This window comes from Octopus bimaculoides, chromosome 4, assembly GCF_046866305.1.
Source record: "Octopus bimaculoides isolate indiv1 chromosome 4, ASM4686630v1, whole genome shotgun sequence".
Classification (NCBI taxonomy): domain Eukaryota; kingdom Metazoa; phylum Mollusca; class Cephalopoda; order Octopoda; family Octopodidae; genus Octopus; species Octopus bimaculoides.
The window spans coordinates 83,406,551-83,433,069 of NC_142931.1; the positions used below are offsets into that span (position 1 = coordinate 83,406,551).

Consider the following 26,519-nt stretch of genomic DNA (forward strand, 5'->3'; position numbering starts at 1 on the left):
TGCACATGCTGATATGCTGTGATGAATGTTATGGAGAGCAATATGACAGCTTGAATATGTTACACACTCACCACTATCCATCTCTTATTGATGCTTACAGATTATGGTAGTGGCTACCATAAAAGCAGGTAAGGTAAGCTCAATCGGAACATGAAAGTTGATATAGTTTATTCCTATTTACACTGTCTGAATAAAAAAAAAATGGATAGTCATGGTTGGAATACTTTCAGTCAGGACTGATTTGGAACTAAAGGAATAAACAGTACCTGCCTAATTCTATAGAACTCTCAGTTCATAAAAACTTCTTCTTTGGCAAGAGGAAGGGCATCTAGCCATAAAAAATCTGCTTTAACAAATTCCATCCAAACATTACAAGTGGATGTTAAAGAATGATGATGATGATATGTATATAATTTCAGCTTTAAAACAGCCAATGATGTATTTGACAAGAATATAGAAATAAAAGTTACCTTATGTTAATATGTATGTGTATATTGTTTTGTAGCCACAGCCTATTCAGATCAAGTAATCCTTTGATATGCATATAGCTGGCCTAATACTATATCATGTCTCCACCTTGTTGAAGATCATACTGCACATGCTGATATGCTGTGATGAATGTTATGGAGAGCAATATGACAGCTTGAATATGTTACACACTCACCACTATCCATCTCTTATTGATGCTTACAGATTATGGTAGTGGCTACCATAAAAGCAGGTAAGGTAAGCTCAATCGGAACATGAAAGTTGATATAGTTTATTCCTATTTACACTGTCTGAATAAAAAAAAAATGGATAGTCATGGTTGGAATACTTTCAGTCAGGACTGATTTGGAACTAAAGGAATAAACAGTACCTGCCTAATTCTATAGAACTCTCAGTTCATAAAAACTTCTTCTTTGGCAAGAGGAAGGGCATCTGGCCATAAAAAATCTGCTTTAACAAATTCCATCCAAACATTACAAGTGGATGTTAAAGAATGATGATGATGATATGTATATAATTTCAGCTTTAAAACAGCCATAGACTTTGTGAAGCAAGACAACTTCGATGCCTTCCTTGCGATTGGTGGTGGTTCTGCTATGGACACATGTAAAGCTGCCAACTTGTACTCATCTGATCCATCAGCAGACTTCCTAGACTATGTCAATGCTCCAATTGGCAAAGGTCTCCCTATTACCAAACCTGTAAAACCCCTTATTGCAAGTAAGCCAACATTTTTGTGTTAATTTTAATTAACATTTTATATTTATTTTTTGTGACAGAATTGACTGTGTCATGTGATGTTTATTTCTTTCAGTACCAACTACCACAGGAACAGGCAGTGAAACAACAGGCACAGCTGTGTTTGGATTTGATAAACTAAAGGCTAAAACTGGTAAGTTATTACTCATCTTGTTATGGTTGTTATTTAACCCCTGGTTGATCCTAGTCAAGTAAACTTATGATTTGTAGGTAATTGGTCAATCAGCTTAGTATGATCCACACATCCACTGCACTAGATATAACAAATCTCTGCCTAATTGAGAACTGTACTGTTACTGAATAGTTGTGTTTGGGATTATATTATGTAATGTATTCATCCTTTTTTGAAGATGGAAGGTTGTGTATTGAAGGACACTTGGCTATTCAAATGCATGTTTCAGTGAATTTGGATGTGAAAAGACCTTCCACTGTGGTTACAGTTCCGGTGAAAATGTTCTTCCTCTTGAACATGTTTGAAAACACATACTGAGCTATGAATGATGTCATGGATTGTATGATGCATGCAGTCCCTTGATCCATTGGATCCTGTCAAACCATTCAACCTATACCAGCATCGAATATAGACATGCATCTGTATGTAAGGACAGACAGATGCGCACACACGCATACACGCGCGCACACACACACACACACACACACACACACACACACACACACACACACACACACACACACACAGAGTTATAATTACTGGAGAGTTTTCTAAAAGAAGACTTTTTCCTCTCCTGCCTTTATTTATCTTGTAGGTATTTCCAATCGCTCTTTGCGACCAACATTAGGAATTTTGGATCCATTGAATGTGGTATCTCAGCCAGAACGGGTTGTTGCATACAGTGGCCTTGATGTTCTATGGTAAGTCTAGTTGCCAAAGTGTAAAATTTCCTTTATTTGACATGATTTTCAATTTCTCTTGTGTTCCATTCTTTAGGACATAGAACTATCTACTGAGAGACAATTGCTAAGCAGGTAGCATGCTAAACTACCAGCATATGATTTGTGAGTTCAAATTCCATGCAGACCTACAATCATTGTATATTATTTCTGAGTTTGACACTTTATTCTACATACCTCACTTCACCTAGCTGTTAGGATTAGATACCAGGATGTTTGAGAAAATTGCATCTTATAGACTGGTGTCTCTTTCAGGAGATATGCCTCTCGTCTGCTTAATGCTGCAGAAACTGGAATTAAGTATTGGTCTTTTTAAAAAGTTTTGTTTCATTGTTTTTATTTGATGGAAGGGGTTTCCCATGGCCTTTTCAGACTTCAATGTATCTCTTGAATAGTTGCAAAATGAGGATTGTAAGGATAACATGGAGAGAGAAAGAATTCAAGAGGGATGATGTCCTGGGGAGAAAGGTCTGTGTGTATGAGGTCTAGGGGTATGTGCAATGGGAAAAAAACGAGTGTTGAGAGTACCAGAGTGGAAGTGGTACAATGCCAACAAAATCCAAGAAGCAAAGGCCATTTGTATAAAAAGCACCGAGAGAAGTTGGTGTGCCTGTAGTCCAGAGGCTGGAGTGTATTTGTGACTTTATGGCAATCAGTCTGGTGGCATTTTTTGGATAAATATAAAAAAGAAATTTAAAATCAACTATAGAGACTGATGCTGCATGAAATTTGAGATGAGGTTTTGAATTTCCAGCCATGCAATTAATAGTTTGTTGTCTTAACCTCATAACCATTATGTCTCACTATGTTATTTCTTCATCAGTAATTTTGTTTCTATATTTCAGTCATGCATTAGAATCTTACACAGCCCTTCCTTATTATGAAAGAACTCCTAGAGCAAGCAGTCCTGAACTTCGGCCAGCCTACCAAGGCAGTAACCCTATTAGTGATATTTGGTCCCAAGCTGCACTTGAGGTGTGTGATAAATATCTTCAAAGGTAAGTACCTTCAACACTTTATCTACTTCTACCATTTATTTATTTAAATTGTAAAGAAACAAACAATATAATGTTGAGAGGACTCATTAATTTTCAAACTTTATAGTTCTGATGTCACAAAAAATTCACCTTGTGTACTCTGTAAATTAGGAAGGGAATTCAGCTGTAGAATTTATGTTAGAAACTGAACAGACGAATGACCATGGTCTACTGACTTGTCTCGGAGAGCAGTAACTCTGAGTAAGAATGAAATTGGACAGTGATGACCTGTCTAAGTGGTGTCAGCATGGAGAGTGGATAAAATAATGATGATAATGATAGTAGTGATGATTGTCTTTTCTGTTTTATTCTACTGTTTAAATATATTCAGTAATTTTTTAAATATTTTTTAAATAGTTGTTTATCAGTGAATGAATTAATCTATAATATAAATTGAAGTTGGCCAACCGTTGTATTCTTTCTTGTCTTGAGGTTCACAGCCAAACGGCTGGGTGGATTCACGTGAAAAATGGCACACATGTGGAGACGGGTGCATAAATTGGAACGCGCTTTCTATTTTTTTCCTAGCCCCCATACTTATAGAGAAAATCGATTAATACAACCTGCGTGCGTGCATGAATGTGAGTGTGTGTCACTGAAGCCATTCATACATATATATATAATAAATAAATAAACTGAATGATAAATTTCATTTATCTCTCTCTTTTTCTTTCTTTCTCTCTCTCTCTCTCATATACACATACACCATCAACATTACTCTCTCTGTCGCGCATACCCCTTTAAACATACACACTCACATACACACAGACATACGCACACACATCAATTCTCCCTTCTCACCAAAACTTCAAAAGAAGTTCAGTCATAAAACTCTCCATGTATCTTCATTCAATGCCCACTTCAAAAGATCGCCTTCCCTTTTCACTTGTCCAGCCATTGATCGACAGATAAAACAAACCAACTCCTACTAAATGCAAAACTCCCACCAAAAATATACACACATACACACACAAACGGACATTTCATGTCTTTCAGTTTCTCTATGATTATACTCGCATCGAAAACAATAACTCATTTTAATCTTCAAGAGGTATGTATCAATTTCTATAATATAAATTGTTTTTCTATAAGTGTATAACAATTACTCATTTCATACTTCACTTTTCTTAAATTGGATATGTCTGCTATTAATTCTTACACACAATTTTCCTGTTCATTCTTACAGCTTCATTTTCTGTTAAAGCAATTCTTAACGTCAACTTCTTAACATAATATGTAGAATTCTCACATTAATACAGTAGGGTGTTTTGAGGGAGATTTAACTGCTATTTCTACCAGGTCTACCTACCATGTAGAGGTCTGAACTTATTTTTCATTCACAGATTTGCATTTCAAATGTTATTCTGCCATTAACACCAGTTGCTTTCTCTCTCACATACCCCCCCCATACACACGCATGTCCATTTCATATATCTTTTAATTTCTGCTCTCTGCAAATAAAATTTTTACGGATAAAACTGCTTACAAAAATTTGCAGTTAATGCATAATTTCTTTCTATGTTCATAATTAAATAAATCTTTTAATGATTAGACAGACGTCCAATAGAATAGTTCTCACAAACAGACTACGTACAAATTCTTTCTTCACAACTCCTGAAGCCATTTTCTGACAGGAGAGGGTGAAATCTGCATACAGCTGGAGGCTCCAATCGAAACAGGACACGAAATGATCAGGTTGAGAAATGCTGTTATAGATTATGCCGAACCCAAAACAATCACAGCCACATCATCCAAACAGACCGGGTTTAGCTGCTAGTATTATATAACTTGACTAAATAGATTAGTAGTATTGATAAGATTATAATCTTTTAGATTTTAATTAATCTCATCTTTAATGTTGAAAGATTTTTTAAACATTTACATCTACACTATGCTTCAATCAGTTTGATCTTTGGTTGTCATTGGGTATCTTATTTCTGGATATATATATATATATAGCACCAGAGTAGCTTTGAGTTAGGAACCTTCATTTATCTACTAGGTCATTGACAAATGTGTGTCTATCAGTCAGGTCCTAAAGATAGCTAAGGATAAGATACCTGATAAGAAAAAGAGAAAACTAATTGAAACTTACTGTAATATAAATATATATTAAAAAATTATATTCAGGCATGGCTGTGTGGTTAGGAAGCTAGGAGCCACATGGTTTCAGGTTCAGTCCCATTGCATGGTAAATCGGACAAGTGTCTTCTGCTATAACCTCGGGCTGACCGAAGCCTTGTGATTGAATTTGGTAGGCAGAAGCTATCGTTGTATGTATAAGTGCTTGTGCCTCCTAAATGCTTGATACACTGGGTATATCCTGGTTTTAGAATTGGTATACTGGTTCCAAAGCAAACTTCTCAAACACAGTCATACCTGTGCATTAAATATATTCATTACTATTTAATATTGAACATGTTCTAATGTGTTCAGAAAGCTAGTGTAAGTTAAATATTTAAGTGATATACTAGATGGATACTGTATGTACCAAGTATGTACCAAACTCATGAAATTTTACAGTTTTTTTCCAAACTTTTAATGTAAACAAATATATATGTTATCTTATATTCATTTTCCTTTCAAATTTTTCCAGAGCAGTTGACAACCAAGATGATTTAGAAGCCATATCTAATTTACAACTAGCCAGTAGTTTTGCTGCTGTTGGTTTTGGAAATTCTGGTGTCCATTTATGGTAAGCATGTCATGATTTTGATCCTCATTGTCACTGTTTCAGTATCTGGATTTTCTTCATATTAGGTTTGGCCAAACCAATTTTTAGAATAATAAATTTCCATTCTTATTGTTAAAGAACCTTTATAAATACCATTGTTTTTTTTTTCTTTTTTAAATTTTCCATTAAAATCATACCTTAATGATGTTTCTACATATCTTGGTAACAAGGAGTGTTTTGACTGATATAAACTTATATGACACACAATAACAGCTGCATTAAACTAGTGTTTATCATGTTTTAATGTCTTTTAAAGTAATTAATTTGACTTGTTCTACCCAAGTATAATATAATTCTTATTGCAAGGGTTTGAATATCTGAATCTCTGCCTGGGCCAGCTTGTATTTAAGTTCTAATCACTGTCTTTTTTTCTGTCACCATGTACAGCCATGCTATATCTTATCCAATTGCTGGATTAGCTAGAGACTATCAAGCTGAAGGTTATCCCACTGACAAACCTATTATTGTAAGTATACAAACTTTACTTCCACTGCTGACTTTTGGCTTTGTTTTTAGTTAGAGTGACCATATTTTTTTTTAATACACAACCACGACAGGAAAGGATCTGTTTATTCACTCAAAAACATTTGTATCTTTCATGTATGAGAGTAAGATTTATCAATAGTATACTTTGTTAAACCATTTATTTAACAAAAAAAAGAAACAAAAAACTAGTGCAGCTAATCAGTGATACTATACTTATTTGAAGTTTTTGTTGTTTTACCAATACTTACTTTTCATTTTTAATGATTTCATTGAATTTCAAACAATCTATATCTTTGACATTAAAAATACAAGCATTGATTGTTGAAACATTGTTTGTTTCATTTGTCAAACAATTGAGTATCATTTAGAGAGAAACCTATTTTCGCTATCAATGCTGTTATATCCTGGAACTGGAAATAAAGGGAAACACAATTTCAACAATTAAACCTTGGGAGAAGCATTATACCGGTAATAAACACATGCACTGGTTCAGTCCTTTATTAATTTATATAGTTTTTTGTTAAATTATTTCATTGCACTCTTGCAATCTCTTCAGTAACTTGTCTCTCCACTTCCAAGGTTTAATTGTATTTCTTTCAACACACGTATCCACATCAAGAATCTTGCACACGAAATACACATACGAAATACAATTTCAACAGTTTACATTTTTTGTTCTACAAATTCTATTTGTCTAGAAATAAGATACCATTTCTCTTGACAGTTTTTCTTTTTCCAGTCCAAATAATTCTTAATTTCATTTGGTACAATTTTTATCAAAATGTTTTCATTGTACAAAGTTTATCATCAAATTTGATGTTTAACTTGTGGAAACCTATGATTGATTCCTCAACTTTCTTCCACTCTGGAGACTTACCAATGTAAAAAATCAAATTGGCGTAAGTTGTTTTTGCCATTTTACAAGATAATTTGATATTGTATGAAAATTCAATAATATTGCTTTTGAAATTTTTAACTCTCTTGTCATTTTGAAAATTCTTTAGAATTTCCTCAGTTTGGCTAGAGAGGAAAACATTGACAATTTTAAATTGTATTATTTCAATACAATTGAAATAATGCAGAATTGTTTGATGGTTAGAAAAAAAAAATGCTTTGCAGTATTTGTTCTGGTTCTTCACATTCTGAGTTCAAATCCCATTGAGACCAACTTTGCCTTTCATCCTTTCAGGGTTATAAGTACCTGTTGAGTTGTGGGGTCAATGCAACTGAAGAACTCTATCCTCCTAAAATTGCTGGCTTGTGCGAAAGTTTGAAACCATTGTTTTCTATAGTTTCAAAAACTATCTCTTTTACCTCAGGGATCTTTTGATCTGATTTTTCTACCTTTGAAATTTATGTCTTTTAGAATTCAAGAAAAATTATTTAAGACATTAAGGTATAGCTCATCAAAAGGATGGTTAAATTTTAAAAATGACTAAAAAAATGGAGCTTTTTCTATAGGTAAAAAATAACAATTCTAAAATACACTTTATAAACCCTGGAAAGTGAGATAATAGTATTTTGTATTAAATGTCAACAAAAGAACAGAAATCAGTCATTCTAACTTGTAGTTTTCACAGTTGAGTAAAAAAAGAGTAAAGTTACGTTGCTGCTAAATCAATAACAAGTTCATGTCTATCAGAAATAAGTTGAATTGAGTAATGTGATAAGCAAGAACGTAATTTTAACATTCGAAATATTTTTCAATTGATAAAAAACCTTTTCCTGAACTTTACTATTAGTTCTTCCAAAATTCTAATTAGTATCATCTGCTCCAAATGCCATATATTTTTCTTTAAGTATTTTGTTATCATCCCAGCATTTCTTTATGTAATTAGCTATAGTTTCTGCCTCTTCCTTAGACAAAGTATTCAATGTAAAACCATTACTTGCTTCACTTTTTGTCTGTATAAAAAGGCAATAATTAAAGTAAAACATTTTCTGTTCTATGGCTTATCAGCTGTTAGAATTCTGTGAAAACTGTAGTTTTCTAAAATTTTAAAACTTAACAGGAAGAAGTGAAAAAATATTTTTGTGCAAAAAAATAACCTTTTTTCTTGAGCAAGAAAACTCTTTTAGCTCATTGTGAATCTGGAAAGATTTCAGTGAACAGCTTCAATAAATAATCTGTACTTAATGATTTGCTGATGTTTCACCACATGATTGGTCAGTGTTATTTCAAAGATAATTACTCAATCATGTCATATCCTGAAGATTCTATTTAAATAATAATAATAATTTTGAAGATGAAATATTTGATTGGAAGTTAGAGGTTCATTTGAATACGATCCTTGATATCTGACTTTCCCCCATGGTTAATATTTGCTTTCAAATTTTGGCACAAGATCAGCAATTTCAGGGAAGTAGCTAGGTCGATTACATTGACCCCAGTAATCAATTGGTACTTATTTTATTGACCCTGAAAAGATGAAAAAGTCAACCTCGGCAGAATTTGAGCACAATGTAAATACGGATAAAATGCCACTAAGCATTTTTCCTGCCGTGTTAATTATTCTGCCAGTCTACTGTCTTCAGTAATGAAACACTGGTATTAATGAAACACTGGCATGTTTTACATTGCACTTCATTATTTTCAATTCTTCTTTTTCAATATAGCTTCATTCTTCTTCATAAGTGCTGGTAGTAAAGTTTCTTTTAGGCATTGTTGTGAATGTATATTCATTTGTTGTAAGATAAACTGTATATTTAACATGGCAATAGTAAGTAGTATGCTAAAAATAGCAGCTGAATGACAAGATGTGATAGAGAAGCAAGAAAACTGTTTCTTTCATTAAATCTATCATTTAATGACCACTATCCAAGCTAGTTGAAAGTGGTCATTAAATGATAATGAATTTATTGGTTGATGAAGGTGTAGTTCTGCCAAAAAAATGGAAATTGTTGGTCGGATAATTTTATCCTTGGACACAGTTGCACTGTTCAAATCCTGACCTGCTGCAGGCATAATATAAACTGGGTTGAAGTGAATGTGTTCAAGACATGTGAATAGTAAGCATATACTTTAATGAAAATTGAATAAACAATATCTCAATTAAAGTGGTACTCCATAAAAGCTAAAAAGTTTTTGGGAAGCAAAAAATTATTAAAAAAAACATAAAAATTAACTGGAAAATATTAAGAAAATTTATTTTTGAAATTAAAAGACAAACAAGAAACTTTAAGATAAATCACTATCCTGGAGTATTGTTTCAGGAGAATGGGACCATTGTTTGAAAACTGGGATGAATCCTGGAAAACCAGGATGGCTGGATGCCTTATTTTCAGAGGTTTAGCAACATGTAACTGGAACTAGGGATGATTGTTTTAGCATGAAATGGTGACTATGATTTTAAAAGCAGGTTTTTGTGACAAATATTTTTGTGTGAATATCTCCCTGGGGTTTATTCCAACTCTTTTTTTTATTCATACCAAGTTATATGGGTTTTTGTAGCAGTCAGCCTCACTAGTGGGGCTGTGTAAATGATTTACAGATTCAATATTTAAAAGAATAGAGACCTTTGTGGTAGCTTGTCAATATTTTAAAAATGTAATATTTTCCCCACTCTCTAACTCAGTGATTGCTGTTGTTGGTGTTGAATACTTAATCCCATCCATACAGCACTATGGTGACTAATTGAATATTTGATGAGCATCAAGTATCATCATCATCATCGTTTAACGTCTGCTTTCCATGCTAGCATGGGTTGGACGATTTGACTGAGGACTGGTGAAACCAGATGGCTCCAATCTGATTTGGCAGAGTTTCTACAGCTGGATGCCCTTCCTAACGCCAACCACTCCAAGAATGTAGTAGGTGCTTTTGTCCCTTAGATTTAGTACTCTAGTTGTGTTGTACTTCACAGATTTAGTTAGGGGTGAGACAAAACTACTTAGTGCTACATGTGTTGGTGGTAATGATGGCATGGCTTGTCATGGTTGTGAAGTAGCAGAAAAGGTGGCCAAAATAAAGAAACCACTGTTGATATTTACTAAGAGACACCATCTATAGGAAAAGCAATATTAAAATCGGTGTTAGTATATTAAATGTATGTATTACAACTTTGTGATTCTTATTTCTTTTGACTTATGGTGATCTGAAAAGTAACAGATATGCAGCTTAACTGTAAATTCTTTCTTCTATCATATTAAGTATAGTGCCATGTATATTAGGAAGAAATGTTTATAATGCCTGGTTCTAGCCATCTCTCCATTCTTTGACAGCCCCATGGACTCTCAGTTATAATTACATCACCTGCAGTATTCAGTGCAACTGCAATGTCTTGTCCACAGCGTCATTTGAATGGAGCTAGTTTCTTGGGTAAGTAACATTTTGCTACCTTTTGTTTCTTGTGAAAATGGTTGAGTGAATGGTGTATTATTATTTCAACAAGTACTGTGAGGATTATACTTTGATGATGAAATTGGAATAAGGGCAAAACATATCCATCCTTACTGGAAAATGCAAATAATATTACTTTCTAACACATACAAGATCACACATTTTGAAGAGAGAGAACATAACTGATTAAACAGACCCCTACTCCACAGTACTTGGTTGGCCGTAGCTGGATTTAAACTTGGAACAGAAAAAGATGTAACTAAATATCACAGGCCATTTTTTCCAGTCTACCATTCTTGGAAATGCAAACAATATTAGCCATTGGCAACTATTGTGTTTGTTTGTTTATGTAATCTGCATAATTATCTCATTAGCTTTTTTATTGCACCCTACATCAAATATCTTAGTAATGTCTGTCAATCCATCTCATATTTATTTGTAGTTAGGTTTTTTTTTTTTTTTTTGCTTTCATACATTAAATGTTAATACTAACTTAACTAAGGAATAAACAGCTGAGAGATTGGTAGTTTATATATATTGACTCTGCATAAATCTCAGAACACATGTCCCACAAACTGGAATTTATTTTAGTTTATTTCAAATTTTATAATTTTTTTTGCTGTTGGACGGGTCAAACATGTCCAGGGGAGATAATTTTATCAGAAACATTCGAGATGCTCGGTTTTTTTTTTTTTCGTTTTTGGCCAAATAAACACACGCGCTATATATTTTTTCTTCACTTGTTTATTACTGTTCATATTTTATTATTTTAACTCATGTCCATTGTCCAGAAATCTTTCTTCACATATCTGTGACCTCTTCAGCGACACTTTTCGTTTTCGTGTGTATTCTTGCTCCACTTACTCCACAGAACAGAGTAAGTGGAACAAGAACACACACGGAAATGAAAAGTGTCGAGGTCACAGATATATTTCTGTAATTCTTTAAACCACAAAACATTACCACCAACCCATCCACACTACATTATATTTCTCCATTGCTTCAATATTTTGTCAGTGATGTACAAACGAAATGAATAAAATTACAATGCAAATGAGACAGCCATCTTGCTTCCACTGCGAAATGAAACCGTGGATTCCTTTTCCTTTAAACCTTTACATTTTACATAATAATTTCTAGTCCCATTTCGAGGTGAAACTGCAACTTCCCTTTTGGATTCACCTTACAATTTTAAAATTTTTAAACAAATATTCATCCATGATTTACTTTTTTTTTCCTTTTTTAAACCAAAGAGTCAAACCAAATGTTTTTCCACAGTTTTCACAGTTTCTAATTAAATTACGACTTACCACTTCATCTTCTCCTTTTCGTTCACATGATTCACCACCGAGGTGTGAGGTTCAACATTCACCTCCAGCCTAAGTGGGTTCAGTCTCTCACAATGTCTTTCAATTTTGCAATCTTTTAAGTTTGGGTTGTCCTATATCTCACTTTTTGTTTGTGTTTTGCATGTTTCTCTTTTTTTCTCTATATTTCTGTAATTTTTGGCTTTCTTGTGATTGTATCTGTGTGTTCATGTATTTGTGTGTCTGCATGTTCATTTGACTGTAATTCTATGTGTTTCGTCTGTGTGTCTATGTCTTTAGGTTTCCGTAATTTTGGGTTGTCTTGTTTCTGTTCGTTATTACTTGTGTGCTTTTGCATGTCTATGTGTTTGAATGTGTGCCGGTCTGAATGACTCTGTACTTGTAAGTCCTTTACTGGTAAAACTTCTCCGTTTCTCGTCATGGGTTGGGTTTCCTCTTCCATTGCTTTGCACTTCTTCAATTCCACTGTTGTTGGTGACTTCCTTCTCTCTCTTTTTCAGTCCTGGTTTAGGACGAATGATGTAATTTATCCCCAGGAGACATTGTCTCCAGTTGGCTATACGACACGATCTGTGTCCTTATATTTTTGAACAAGAGAATCCAGCTCAAAACAATATGTGTATCGTAATTTCTCTTCATCAGACTGCCATGTTATGTTGGCAAATTATCTTTACCTCAAAGTACTGTTGCTGAATATTTCTCATTGTGGGATTTTCAAATAGTAAGTTTACAAGGGGATTGTTCATCATGAGTATGCCCCACCTTGTCAGACAGTAAACAAGGAGTAACTACTGTGACGTTTGTAGGATGCTATTCGTTGGGAAAGGCCACAATTGCATGTGTCCAGTGAGTGGCAATTGCACCTGCCCATTCAGCACAGCTTGTGCAGCAGATTTTGGCTAAGCACAGCATTCCCCAGGTCTGATAGCCACTGTACTTCCCAGATCTCGCGCCTTGCAACTTTCAAAAATCAAATCTCACTTAAAAGAGAGATTTCAGGACATTGAGGAAATCTAAGTGAATGCGAAGAGGCAGTTACTGATTATCCCAGAAAATGAGTTCCAAAAATGCTTCCATCAATGGAAACAGTGCTGGATTAGGTGTGTGGCTTCTGAATGGGACTACTTTGAAGGAGATTAAATGCCAAATTAGTGTGTGTGTTGTAGTTTTGTTTTTATAGCACCATTCCGTGCGGGTGACACGTAAAAGCACCCACTACACTCTCTGAGTGGTTGGCGTTAGGAAGGGCATCCAGCTGTAGAAACTCTGCCAAATCAGACTGGAGCCTGGTGTTGCCATCCGGTTTCACCAGTCCTCAGTCAAATCGTCCAACCCATGCTAGCATGGAAAGCGGACGTTAAACGATGATGATGATTCCGGATACTTGTTTATCAGACCTCATATGGTTTTTTTTGTGGCCTTCTAGATAAGAATATGCAAGATCCTAGCTCAATCCTCTTTGATTTCTTGCTGGAAAGGAATGCTGTAAATGGTCTGCACAACAGAGTGTTGCTGATTCTGAGAAAGAGAATAATCAACTCCATAACTTGGACTGATATTTTATTTATCAACTCTGGAGGAACAAAAAGCAGAATTGACTTATGCAAGCTTTCATGTTAATAGTACAAAGAGGTGGAGTAATTATCATGAAGCATTTGTCTGATGCTCTACCTATTTTGCCAATTGACTGTCCTAGTCATTATATTAGAATTATCACTTCTGAAATATTAAATTCCAGTGAGTTATCTCACATGCGTCATAACATAATTAAAGCAACAGTGACTTATATGTATGATATAACACATTCCTAATACTTAGTTTACCTTTTAGGAGTTGATATCAGCAACAAGAAAGCAAGCGATGCTGGTGCCATTCTATCAGACAAATTAAGGTCGATTTGTCAGTCATTGAAGGTTCCTAATGGTTTGAAGGCTCTCGGTTATACTGAAGAAGATATTCCTGCTATGGTTAAAGGTACTTTGCCTCAGGTAAGTTTATTTCATTTCCCATCTAAATGTATCGATTTCTAACATAAATGGAAACAAGTGAGGAGCCAAGACTATGTCTTTCTATGGGGCTATCTGATTGGCTAAACTAAATCTCCCTCACGTCATACTGTTTGACATCTTGAGTTCATATTTCATTTTAGATTCGTACCTGTCTAATTGTCATAATTTCTGTGGTTAAAAGGCAATTGCTTTGTTTGCAACCTAGTTAATTTGTGGATCAGTGGCTACCAGATAACTATAGAATTGAAATGATGTCTAATTCTATTTTCTGTAGTGATTAGTATGCTAATGCTCTGGCCTAATGCCAATATTTTCTCAGATTGCTACAATGGTCAACTGAGGCAAATGAATATAAATCTGAGCCAGTACTAAGTCTTGTCTTTTCATAAAATGTTCTTTTGTCTTAAGACTAAGATATGATTTGAAGGGAAAATGTCTGCTCTTTCCAGCAGATAGAGCAACTTCATAGGAACTTTCTCTCTAGTTTTTATTAATCGACTGTGTTGAGAAAGTACGTCAGTTTTTGTTTTGGAGTGGGTGGGATTTGTGTACTTGAATTATTTTAAAAATTCAGCATGAATTATCTCCCTTTCTTTTTTTTTTAGCACAGAGTCACTAAACTGTCACCATTGCAGCAGTCAGATGAAGAACTTGCAGAAACTCTCGGAGACATTATAAAAAATTCAATGACGTTATACTGAGAAAGACATTTCTGTAGTATTCTCTCTACTTCCTTGCTCAAAAAATGAATATAGAAAATTATGAATTTCCTCAGCTGTATGAACTGTGATTGTATAGAATAATAATAGTAAGATGATGATATGCTGAGAGAAAACAATAACAAATTAATATCGATTTTTAATTTCGGGAAAATAAAGTCTTTGGTTGTGAAGAAAATGTATTACTTTTATTTTAAATATTATTGCTATAGAAGTTGTTAATAGGGAAATTATATTACCAGCAGTCAAAATATTTTCATATTTTAAGCTCACCTACTACTGAAATTGAATACCAGTTGATCATTGGGTTTGATCAAATCCGTTATTTATATGTACCAAAGAAACATCATTGTTATTTAATGCCCTTTTTTCCATGCTGATTTGGGTTGGATGGTTTGATAAGAACTGTTAAGGCTGCAGGCTACATCAGGTGCCATTGTCTGTTATGGCATGGTTTTTATGGCAGGATGCCTTTCCTAACACCAATCAGTTTACAGAGTATACTGGGTGCTTTTTGTATGGCATCAGCTGTGACAGGGTTACCAAGTAACTTGCAGGACAAAAATACTCTCAGCTTGGAGGAGTGACTAATATTGAGCAGGGAAGTGGCTTTGTACCAGGTGATGAGAGATTAGAAGTATAAAGGGATAAAAGTAGGTGTCCTGCAGTAGAGTAGATACATGACTACTCCATTTGAAAAAGAAAAGAGGAGGAGTTAGAGAGTAAGATAAAGAGCAAATACTTAACTAATTAGTGGCAGAATCAGTAGACACTGGACAAAATATCTTGATGTATTTAGTTATGTCCTTTAGTGTTATGAATTTGATTTTAAATCTTGACAATGTTCGTTTAACTTTCACCAAACTCTCCCCCAAAATGTGTGGCTTTGTATCAATATTAAGAACGAGATTAGTAGGATTTGTAGACTGCCAATCAAAATTCTTTGTTTCAGTTACAGCCCTTTAGGTACTGAGTTTGAATCTTAGAAAGGTCACTTATTTTATCAACCTTAATAATTACCACTAAAGTATGACATTGTGCTAATGTCAGAAAGTTTTAAACTATGGAAGAGTGACGAGTACTAAATAACAGTTACATGTTGGATTAAAAACCTTGATGTAGTAAACCTCTTGATTATTTATGATCCTATATAACCTAAGTCCAAGTTCCCCATGAGTTGATTTTGCAGGTTGTCTCCAGAGAAAGAACCTGCAATTGAATTCTGAAGAGATGATTAACAAATAGTCCAAAATATTAATTTTATTACAATTCAAATATCTAAATGATCATTGTAGGATGTTAACTAGATGTCTTCACTCGATGTTGTCCATCATGACCCTTGTATTTATGTTTGTATTTGATACTGGAAACTACAGTTGGTCTGCCTGGGAAAGCTGTTTTACCATCATACATTGTGTCAGTGTCAGGATGAAAACGAACTGGTTCCATCTGGATGTGTAGGTTTCGAGGAAGGTCTAGTTTTGATATATCTTCGTATGATGACGTGTCTCTTATTTCTGTTTGGAAGAATTCCATAGCTTTTGTTACGTCTGTTATGAAGTTCAGTTCTGTATTGGGAATATCATGTTCAAATTCTTCAATACATTTACAAAGGAACTGAAATAAACCAAGAGACAAATTCTTTAAAATACAGTCCAACAGATGAAAACATCTATTTTAATAAATTATATTTATATTGTTTGCTTTGGGTGAACAGTTTACACTGAGCTTTGTTTGAAAGATATTTTCTTCAAGGATTATTTAGTGTAAAAGTTTTTATATGCTTCTTTTTTAATCAACAAAAGGCTTCACAATATTTAAACACAGACCATTATCTTGGGGTCAAAAGTAAACATCACCCTCAGACATTTTTAATAATATATTTTTGTCAATCTTCATTTTGATCAATTTATTAGTAGTTCATTACAGCCACCTTTTCAATAGCAAACAATATATTCATCCACATTTATGAAACTTTTGAAAATGTAAAACAGATTTTTAAAAAATAGAAACAGAAGTAAAATTAACAACTAAACAGATAGTTATAAAATAGTCAAAATTTGTTGAGATCCTAAGGTAAAAAGAGAAGGGTCATCTTTAAACATTTTTATAACAACAATTCATTCATTGCTAGTGTTGCAAGTCAAAATGAAATTGTAGATATTGGTCAATTTTAGGATGATGAAATGTGGGAGAGGTATGACACAAAAGAAAATACTCCTTGAATTGATATAGAAAGGGTAAGTTAGAAGGTGACAGTCTATCAAAAAACAAAAAACAAAAAAAAATGTGGAAGGGACTTCCATATGTCCTTGAAAGAGGATTTGGAGAAAGCTCTGGCAGCATGTGCCTTGATTTGAAAACCAAGAATGAGGTAAGCAGACAGGAAAAGCTGTGATGCCACAAATCTGTCCACAGACTAGAGCTACAGTACGTGAGAAAAAAGAAACAAAGGTTATGGCTAGAGATATTAGTAGAGAGACTGTCATCCTTAGCTTATCACCATAATGATCCAGTATGAAGAGGTGGTCTGTAACAATACATGGTCTGGTGGGATCTGCATAGACCTCCAAGTCCTGATGACCCTTCAAAAACAAGGCTATAATTAAAGCTGTACTTCATTTGAGGGATTTGAGAGTGGGTCAGTTAGACTGGTAGTGCAAGGTAGAAAGTTATAACATGTAGCAGTAAAGGTTGCTTGAGGCTTTCTACTCAGAGAAAATGGAAAAGAACAAAAAAGAGCAGTGGCCAGTAACAACAGCTTGCCACAGAGGTGATGGCTGCTACTATAACTCTGAGAACAACCTGACTGGAAGCAAAGGAAATGACCTTATCTTCAGGGCCACCAGCACCTGGGGCTGATGATGTGAAAGGGCACTGAGAACCTGAGGGCATCTCCTTCTCTAGCAAAGAACTAGCCAGCAGCTACAAAATGTAGTACCATTCCACCATCTGATGATGAGGAGAAGAAGGTAAAATGGAAGAAATCAAGGACAAGTAAATGAGCTCTGACTAAAGGCAAGTAAGAGTGGGAAGTCTTTCATGAAGCTGTAACAAATCCTTGATCTGCTTGAAATTCAGTCCTTAGAATTACCAACAATAAACTAATGTAAGGTTTCTCAAACTGAGTTTTGCAGAACTCCAGGGTTCTTTGAAAAAAACTCTGGGGTCCCACAACATAGGTGTCTATAACTAAAAATTTATTTCATAACAAAACAGTGTTTGTCATTTTCAAAAGATGAAAATAAATTATGGTTTTTATATGAATTCTTTCTCTGAAACAAAAGTTGCTTCATGTATTAAAATTGCTGACTTTGTACTAAAATTAGAAACCATTATTAATATTGGTTTCAAATTTTGGCAAAAAGCTAGCAATTTTGGGATAGAAGGGGTAAATTGATTACATTGACCCCAATACTTAATTGGTACTTATTTTATTGACCCTGCAAGAATGAAAAGCAAAATCGACCCCAGTATTTGAATTCAGAATGTAAAGATGAACAAAATGCCACTAAGCATTTTATCTGGTATACTAATGATGCTACCAACTTGCCACCCGAGAAACAGTTATCATTATTATGAATTATTTAAAGTAGTGAGGTAGTAAAATCATTAGTGTCTGAAAAAAATACCTTGCGGTATTTGTTTCAACTCTTTACATTCTGAGTTCAAATTCTGCCAAGGTCAACTTTACCTTTCCTCCTTTAAGGATCAAAATAAACTATCAGACAAGTACTGGGGGGTCAATGGTATTGACAAACTGGCCTTGTGCCTAAATCAGAAACCATTATAATTATTAACTTGTGGTATTTGTTCTGGCTCTTTACAATTTGAATTCAAATCTCACTGAAAGTAACTTTACTTTTCATCTTTTTGGGGTTAATAAAATAAAGTAACAGTCAAAATACTGGGGTCAACATAATCAACCATTTTCTCCCATTATTTTCATTAGTATGACAAACAGACAGAAATAGTAGGTGATGGACTAAATGCCTTGCTTTTACAATATGTAGTATCACACCCCTACTCTAACTGTAGGGCTGGTTTTGTAATTTGCTTCTACATATCTAATGAAATAAGTACCAGTCATATATGAGGGTTGATTGAATTAAACCTATCTTTGTGGTCTGTGCTGCAGATTGAAATCAGTATTTAGTCATATCTTCGTATGTTCTGAGTTGAAATTCAATCAATGTTAACTTTGCTTTTCATCCTCCTGGAGTTGATAAATATGAGTCAAATATTCTTTCTGCTATAAGTAAAATGCTTGAAATATAGGAGAAGATGACTAGATGACTACATTGACCCCAGTGCTCAAATGGTACTTTTTTATTGACCCCAAAAGGATGAAAAACAATGTCAACCTTGGTGACATTTGAATTCAGAACATGAAGTAGAAAAAGATGCTGCTATGCATTTTATCTGGCATATGCTAATGATTCTGTCAGCTCACCACTTAAATACCATTAAGTACTATTTAACTAAATTAAATTACTAATTACTATTTAATTAATTACTAACTGTATCCTTCCTCACAAAATTGTACTGCATTCAGAAATCATCATCATAATTTTCATTTTACAATATTTCATCCTGTTATGGATGATAAGTGTTTTTTTTTTTTGCTTGGCAAATGTTCTTGAATAAAGAAACAAGCAACTCTTTACAGCTAAATCATCAATGTAACAAACAGATTGGATGTAAACATCATGTTATTCTTTCAAGTAGTTAAAACAATAAACACAAACGAGTGAACATACCTTAAATTTAAGAAGGCGATCATCCAAAGTTATTTTCTTCCAGTCTGATACCTTGCCAAAAATATCTGTAGCAATCTGTTCCATTTTATGTCCCACATTTGATGGTGGTTTATAGCTTTCCACTGTACGAACTGACCTATGGATGAAGATTAAAAAGCAAAAGCTAAGATGTCAGAGTTTCCGAATGACATGGAGATAACATGAGAATTCAGTAGGTTCTTATGTTAGTCATTACAGCTAATCAAATAGAAGAGTACAGCTTTAAATTGACTTTTCCACACTGTTATGTAATATTTACAGAAGCTGTCCTTTAATACAGTTTTGTTTGCAGCAAAGTATGCTCTATTGGATGCATAATCTTAGTACACATGAACAACATGGTACTGATGAACTGAGAGGTAAATTAGGCTTAAATGCAAGAAAGAAAACTATGTTTGTATAGACACATGACATGTGTGGAGAATAACAAATGGGTAAAGAAGTGCTAGGGTATCCAAGTAGAAAGAAATTGTGGAAGAGGAGGATATGGGCAGAAATAGTAAAAGTTGATTGATCTTAGAATGTTGAACCTCACACAAAAGCTGGCAAACAAAGTCATGCAGTAGACGAAAAATCAATGATGAAATACAAGTGTGCCACTATGAGTTGTCCACAAACTATAAAGTCTACCTTAATGTAAGATAATTGCTACAACAGTGTGAACAAAAGCAAACGAAGTGGTTGGATTAGATATCAGAATGGGTCTGCAGATGAGATGACACAAAACGAAGATGAGAAGTGATATAATGTAAAGCAAGTAGACAGTACACAGAAGAGATAATTTATCAACCAAGTTAGTCATAAACATCATCATTTAACACCAGTTTTCCATGCTGGCATGGGTTGGATGGTTTTATTAGGAGCTGGTCAGCTGGAGAGCCGTTCAGGTTCCATATCTGTTTTGGCATGGTTTCTACAGCTAGATGACCTTCCTAACATCAACTGCTTTACAGAGTGTACTGGGTGTTTTTATGTGGCACCAGCACCCACAAGCCTTCAAGGTTAGGAATGCTCAGCTGGAGCGGGATGCAGGAGACATCCTGTACGCGAGGACAACCACACATTTACTTAGCTTTACTCAAGCACAACAAACTGCCAGGAGTCTTGGTCCCCTGTCATCCCCTCTGTGAGTCCCAACGTCCATAGATCCTTTCTCACCACTTTGTCTTACATCTTCCTGGGTTTACTGCTTCCACATGTTCCCTCTACAATTTGAGATTGGCACCTCTTGATGCAGCTGTTTTCATTCATATGCATTACATGGCTGTACCAGCTCAGTCTTCTCACTTACACATTACATCTGATGCCTAGTATACCCAGTTTTTCTCTCAAATTGTATATGCATACTGACATTTTCCATCCAGTGGAGCATACTGGCTTCATTTCTTTCAACCCTTTGCATATCCTCAGTAATCACAGTTCATGTCTCACTGCTATGTAGAATAGCTGTTTGTACACAGGCATCATACAATCTGCCTTTCACTCTGAGGAAGAGGCCCTTCATTACTAGTAGCTCTCTGAACTTTGCTCAGCCTGTACTTATTGTAGCAGCTATGCTTTCAGAACAACCTCCCCAACTACTAACTTGGTCACCTAAGTAATTATTCTTTATCTGAAGAGTTTCCAATAGGAATTTCTTTACATGTCTATCTAACATGTAAATCTTTGTGATTCTTATTAACAAATGAAGCAAGTGTAATGGAGAATAAATAATACTAAAAGATTTCCATTTTCCTATTTTATCATAAATTAACTCTGCAATTGGTTTTTCCATAATTCTCAATTTTAATCTGTATTTTGACTCACATACATCACCAACTATGGATACATATTGATTGTAATATTGGAATAAGTAGATGTGCTTCAAGCGGAAACAGCTAGGATTTATTGTATTTTCTGACATACATGTTGAATTTTCAGACCAAAATTTAGAGCCAAAAAGAGTAGGTTGATTTATAGACATGACTTTGGAGAACCACAAATTTCATGGGAAATGCAACAAGATTTGGAAAGATAGTAATGATGTTTGAATCATCATCATTTAACGTCCGTCTTCCATGCTAGCATGGGTGGGACATGTTTACACTATATACTATGTCAACTTGTATGCTAGGAAATAAGAAGGTAGTGCATGATATGAGGGAGATTTGGATACTATTTCTAACAGGACAAGTGATTACAAACCACAAGCTCCCACAAACTAGCTGTCATAGTCATTGTTTTGTCCCTGATCATTCGTTTGGGCAGACCTATGGCCAATATATCTTTTTGTATATCAAAGACTACATTGCCCAAAATATTTTTCCTTCTGATAATGACAAAATGCAATTTTAGAGATTTAGCAGCTATTTCTTTCAGGTTCAGTGACCACATAGAGGCCCCTTCACTGGAAACAAAAATAGAAAAACGAAATATATTTATTGGGCTAGTGATAAATCAAACAACTTACGTTCTTTTTTTCAAGGAAGAATAACGATCTCTTGTAGATGGACCATCTTGTATAGGATTAAAAGATCTCTCATCACTTTCATCTTTCTTGGCATTTTTACGGAAGAAAGCAGTTCTTAATGGAATCTACAACAAAGAAATTTTTCTGTAAATCTTAATTTCTATGCTTTATTTGGCATAAAATAATATTGTAAAAATAGCAGGGAAATTGAAAAATTTCTGTCCTTTGACATGAATTGAACCACAGATCCTCTGCTGACTATCAGGATACCATATGTGTTCTAATGGTTTATACTTCTCTTTTACTTCAAGTGAATTGTGATGTGTGTATCGAAACTATATATGACAAGAATGATTAAAAAAGTGGCTTTTTCAAAAATAATAACACTTTAACATGAAACAACTGTTCAGTTTCAAACACAATAATCAGACCAAATCATTTGCCAAACAAGAGAAAATAAAGAACGATACTAATTCTCTAAGTAATTCTCATTTATTGACTTTCCTCATTATTACCATTTTAACGTCCACTTTTTTATGTTTGCATGGGCTAGATGGAATTTGTTGTGGCAGGTTTTCTATAGTCGAATACCCTTTTTGTTACCAACCCTCATCTATTTTGAAGCAAGTAATATTTCCCCAAGGCCAGACATGTTTACCTGGAAGATTGGAAATAAATGATACTGCTTGATGCTGGTTTACAATTCCCATACGATGTCAACACACACACACACACACAACTTTCAATTTCCATCTACCAAATCCACTCACAAGCCTTTGGTCTGCCCAGGGCTACAGTAGTAGACACTTGCCAAGAATACCATGTTTTTTGGTTGTTTCAGGAAATAAGTTGACTCGTAAAGTCATATATGTACAGGTCTATTATAAAGGAACCCTCACAAAGATACTTTAAGGAACCAGTGACCACTTCGAGATGTAAGAAATCATGGAATACTTTTATTTGTATTGTAGTAGACACACACACACACACACACACACACACACACACATACATACATACATACACACACACACATATATATATATATATACATATATATATATATATCCTACTTGAACTAGTATTTCTTTTATTGTACCTTCCACTTTCATGTTGACAATGAATATCAATCAGAATAATGTCATATTTATTTTATGTTGATAATGATCGCGAACATGTTATCGAATGGTTAAGATTTTGATTTTATTTCCTTTCTGATTAAAAAAGGAAAGAAAGAACAATTATCAACACTTTCGAAAATGTATCTCAAAAAAATTTTATTAAAAAATATATATTATAAAGAAAGTTATAAGGGAACAAAGTCAAACGTGGTACCAAACTGTAATTTTGTTAATATGCTGCCCGGTTTACCACCTTGGGTACCCTTATTGGAGAACATTCTGTTGCAAGCATTCGGGCCAAGTCTTCCTTCCTCTCAGGGACACTTAGCTCGCATACTTTCAAGCGTCGGATTATGCAGCAGCCCTTCTTTCAGTAGCTTAACAGTTAAAAAAACAACAACAAAAAAATTCTTGCATGCTTTCAATACACTTTGTTTAATAATGCAAACATGCTCGAGTCATAAGACACACATAAAATTTTTTTTACACAGTTAAAATATATTTTGGTCAAATAAATACTATCGAAGTACTTAAGTCGATTCAATTTACCAGACACTAGACCTGAAAGGCGTGACCTTGTATTTACGTTAGGAATCATTATATGATCACAAACTAATAAAACACAGGTGAATAACTGTATCGCCCGGTTTTAATGGTTATTGTGATAAAAATGATGCAAAGAAATAATCCTTATTACAAACTAAACTGTCATTAACTTCGGTAAAAAAAAATTAAGCAGTCATTCTCTAGACTAGGGATAATACATTTCGGGCCTTGCATTAACTAAAAAATATTTGAGATTTTGGATAAATACATAATGACAATTACACGATAAACATAACGTGGGCATAACTACAGGGTTTTACCCCCCAGACCTTCCAAAGTCTGTGGGGTACAATTCTGTAGTTATGCCCATAACGTGTCTACTTTTGGGTAACACGAGATATAGGAAAACGTGGGACCCAGAGTGGGGTCAAAGAGATCTGCCATGACCAAGGAATGATTATTTGTAAAATAAAAAGGCAATGAATAAAAAAGAGATAAATAGTTATGATGTAAAGAACAAGGAAAAAAGTAGATTACAATATCATCTTACTTGGACAAGGAAAGGAGCAACGGAAGCAATTCCTGAAGGAGCCGAGGTGACAGGTTTTAATAACGTTCTACAGAAGGACGACATTGTTACCTTGGCTGGTGGAAATGCGACTAGTTATGTCTAGCACATATTAGAGAAAGGAGATAAATGTGTGATCTAAGGGAGGTAACTCTAGTCGGCATATTTTTCAATAGCTTCATATGCTATATGAGAATCTAATGTTCCGAGGTTGAGTGAGAGAGAAAGTTTTTTTCCTTTTTGTATAATGCATCATTTTATTTGAGGCAGATCACCACCAATTTTCTCAGATTATTTATTTACTTATTTAAAAAATCTGTTTGGTTGTCTATGGACATCAAAACGCCTTTATTTTCGTACGAACCAAGGTGATGTATTAGCAGAAAACACAAAGCTCTTGATGTTTTGCAACATAGTTTTCAGCCGTTACGTTCTTGGTTCAAATCTCACTGTGGTTGACTTTGCCTTTCATCCATTTAGAGTTGTTAAAATAAAACACATATGTTACTTAGTAGACCTGTGACCTAAGGCCTACCAGTCGTAACCATCCCGTTTTTTTTTTCCTCAGGGCACAAATCTTTGATTTCAATGATTGCTGTGCGTGACTGGCTTTGAACTCGTTGATCACCCTCACTAATCTCCTGATTTGACCCCATGTGACTCTCAGGTGTTACTAAACATGAAAAAACACTTGACTGGCATCGCAGTGATGATGACGTCATATCTGTTGTTGATGACTTTTTTCATCAGCTGGATGGAAGTTTCTTCACCAATGGGATCCAAGCACTGCAGCATCAATGTAAGAAATGTGCGGACCGCAACAGGGACTATGTTGAAAAATAAACATCATTTGGTGACATTCCATGAGAGAATCTTAGTCAGCCTATAAACCTTTTAGCCGAGCCCCATACAAATTGAAATGGTTCGTGGATTGACAAAATCGTTTGAGTGTCTGCTTTGCAGAATTTGGTCTTGACCCTTTAATATTTCAGTTCACAAAAACAGTCAAGCTTCAACTTTATCTTTTATCCTTCTGAATAGTTATAATGAACGCATGATATGCGTCGCCGAGTTTAACATTGGAGCTCAGTCTATTGCAAGCATTTGGGCCTGGTCTCTGACTTGACAATAACTTGCTTCTTCCTCAAACCTACCTCGGAGGCCTTGAAAAATACTATGGGTGCTGTGTTTTCTCCTCGAACGGGACAACAAAAACAAATTAATACAACCTTTCTAGATGATATTCCAGTAGTTAGGCTCTGGAGATGTTGGATTTAGAAAAGTTATGCAAAGAAATAGCAAGCAGTGCAGTGACAGTAGCAGAGGTGATGGCACCCGCATCAACAAATGGAAAAGTAGATAAGATTGAACCAGATAAAAAAAAAAAAAAGGACAGTTAGAACGCAGAATAAAAAGAGCCGAAGAGTATACAATATTAGTCTATTAAAGAAAAAATAGGGAAACCATAAAGACAACAAACTAATACAGACATGGTAAACACACACACATGATGGTTGTAAAGCTGGAGAGCGGAAAAGGCCCAAGAAAAAAGAAGAAAGAGCGAAAGTAGAATGTCCGGAATGAGAAAAAAAATGGGGATTTAGAGCAGTATGTTATTAAAGATATGCTCAAACTTTTATCAGGAGCTATATAGTTCGATAGTAAACTATCAAATGGTAAATGATATATCACTCAGCAAAAGAAGAGTTGAAATAATAAAGCTCCGGGCAGAAAATGAAATTACAACAAATTTCAATAATAAAGATTATAACAAAACTGTTTAACAGGATCCTAACAGTAAGGAAAATCCATGGTTTATGGAATAAAGCTAAGCTTCATACTGATACATAAAAAGGGAAATTGGAAAAAGCATAAAATATTGTAGGCTAATCAGTTTATTATCCCAGTTGCACAAGATTTGACATCAGAATCGTACAAAACAGAATAGAAAGAGATTTAGAAGAAAATTAAGCAAGGGAAGAGGTAGGCTTTGGAAAGAAATTCTCTGCAACATTATTTTCGATCAATAAATGAAGTAAAAGTAAAGGCAAATGAATATCAGCAAGACATTAGAAGAGACTACATAGACTATGCAAATATCTTCGACTCAATAAGAGCGTAAGGCCTTTCTGGAAACCGTTATTACAATAGGCATAAACAAACTCTACTCCGACATCATAGAAACATTTACCAGTCCGCTACAGCTAAGATACATCTGGATAAA

The 26,519-nt window shown here is 34.5% G+C and overlaps 2 protein-coding genes across 2 annotated transcripts in view; one reads left to right on the top strand and one right to left on the bottom strand.

Annotated features, from left to right (window-relative positions):
* Positions 1-14,990, top strand: part of LOC106876888 (hydroxyacid-oxoacid transhydrogenase, mitochondrial-like) — a 50,481-nt gene extending 35,491 nt beyond the window's left edge. Inside the window, exons 6-14 of the mRNA XM_014925631.3 lie at positions 1,013-1,209; positions 1,304-1,381; positions 2,016-2,121; positions 3,006-3,158; positions 5,794-5,892; positions 6,319-6,397; positions 10,639-10,735; positions 13,915-14,072; positions 14,699-14,990. Of these exons, the coding sequence (XP_014781117.2) occupies positions 1,013-1,209; positions 1,304-1,381; positions 2,016-2,121; positions 3,006-3,158; positions 5,794-5,892; positions 6,319-6,397; positions 10,639-10,735; positions 13,915-14,072; positions 14,699-14,794 (1,063 nt within the window). The 3' untranslated portion in view covers positions 14,795-14,990. The remainder of the gene's footprint in view (positions 1-1,012; positions 1,210-1,303; positions 1,382-2,015; positions 2,122-3,005; positions 3,159-5,793; positions 5,893-6,318; positions 6,398-10,638; positions 10,736-13,914; positions 14,073-14,698) is intronic.
* A 1,067-nt stretch (positions 14,991-16,057) lies between these two features.
* Positions 16,058-24,437, bottom strand: LOC106876889 (uncharacterized). The gene is made up of 4 exons (XM_014925632.3): positions 24,278-24,437; positions 22,061-22,185; positions 19,573-19,708; positions 16,058-16,429 (listed from the first exon to the last, which is right to left on the bottom strand). Exons 1-4 carry the CDS (start codon positions 24,359-24,361, stop codon positions 16,112-16,114), a joined length of 663 nt encoding a protein of 220 aa, XP_014781118.1. The 5' UTR covers positions 24,362-24,437; the 3' UTR covers positions 16,058-16,111.
* Positions 24,438-26,519: the final 2,082 nt, after the last annotated feature.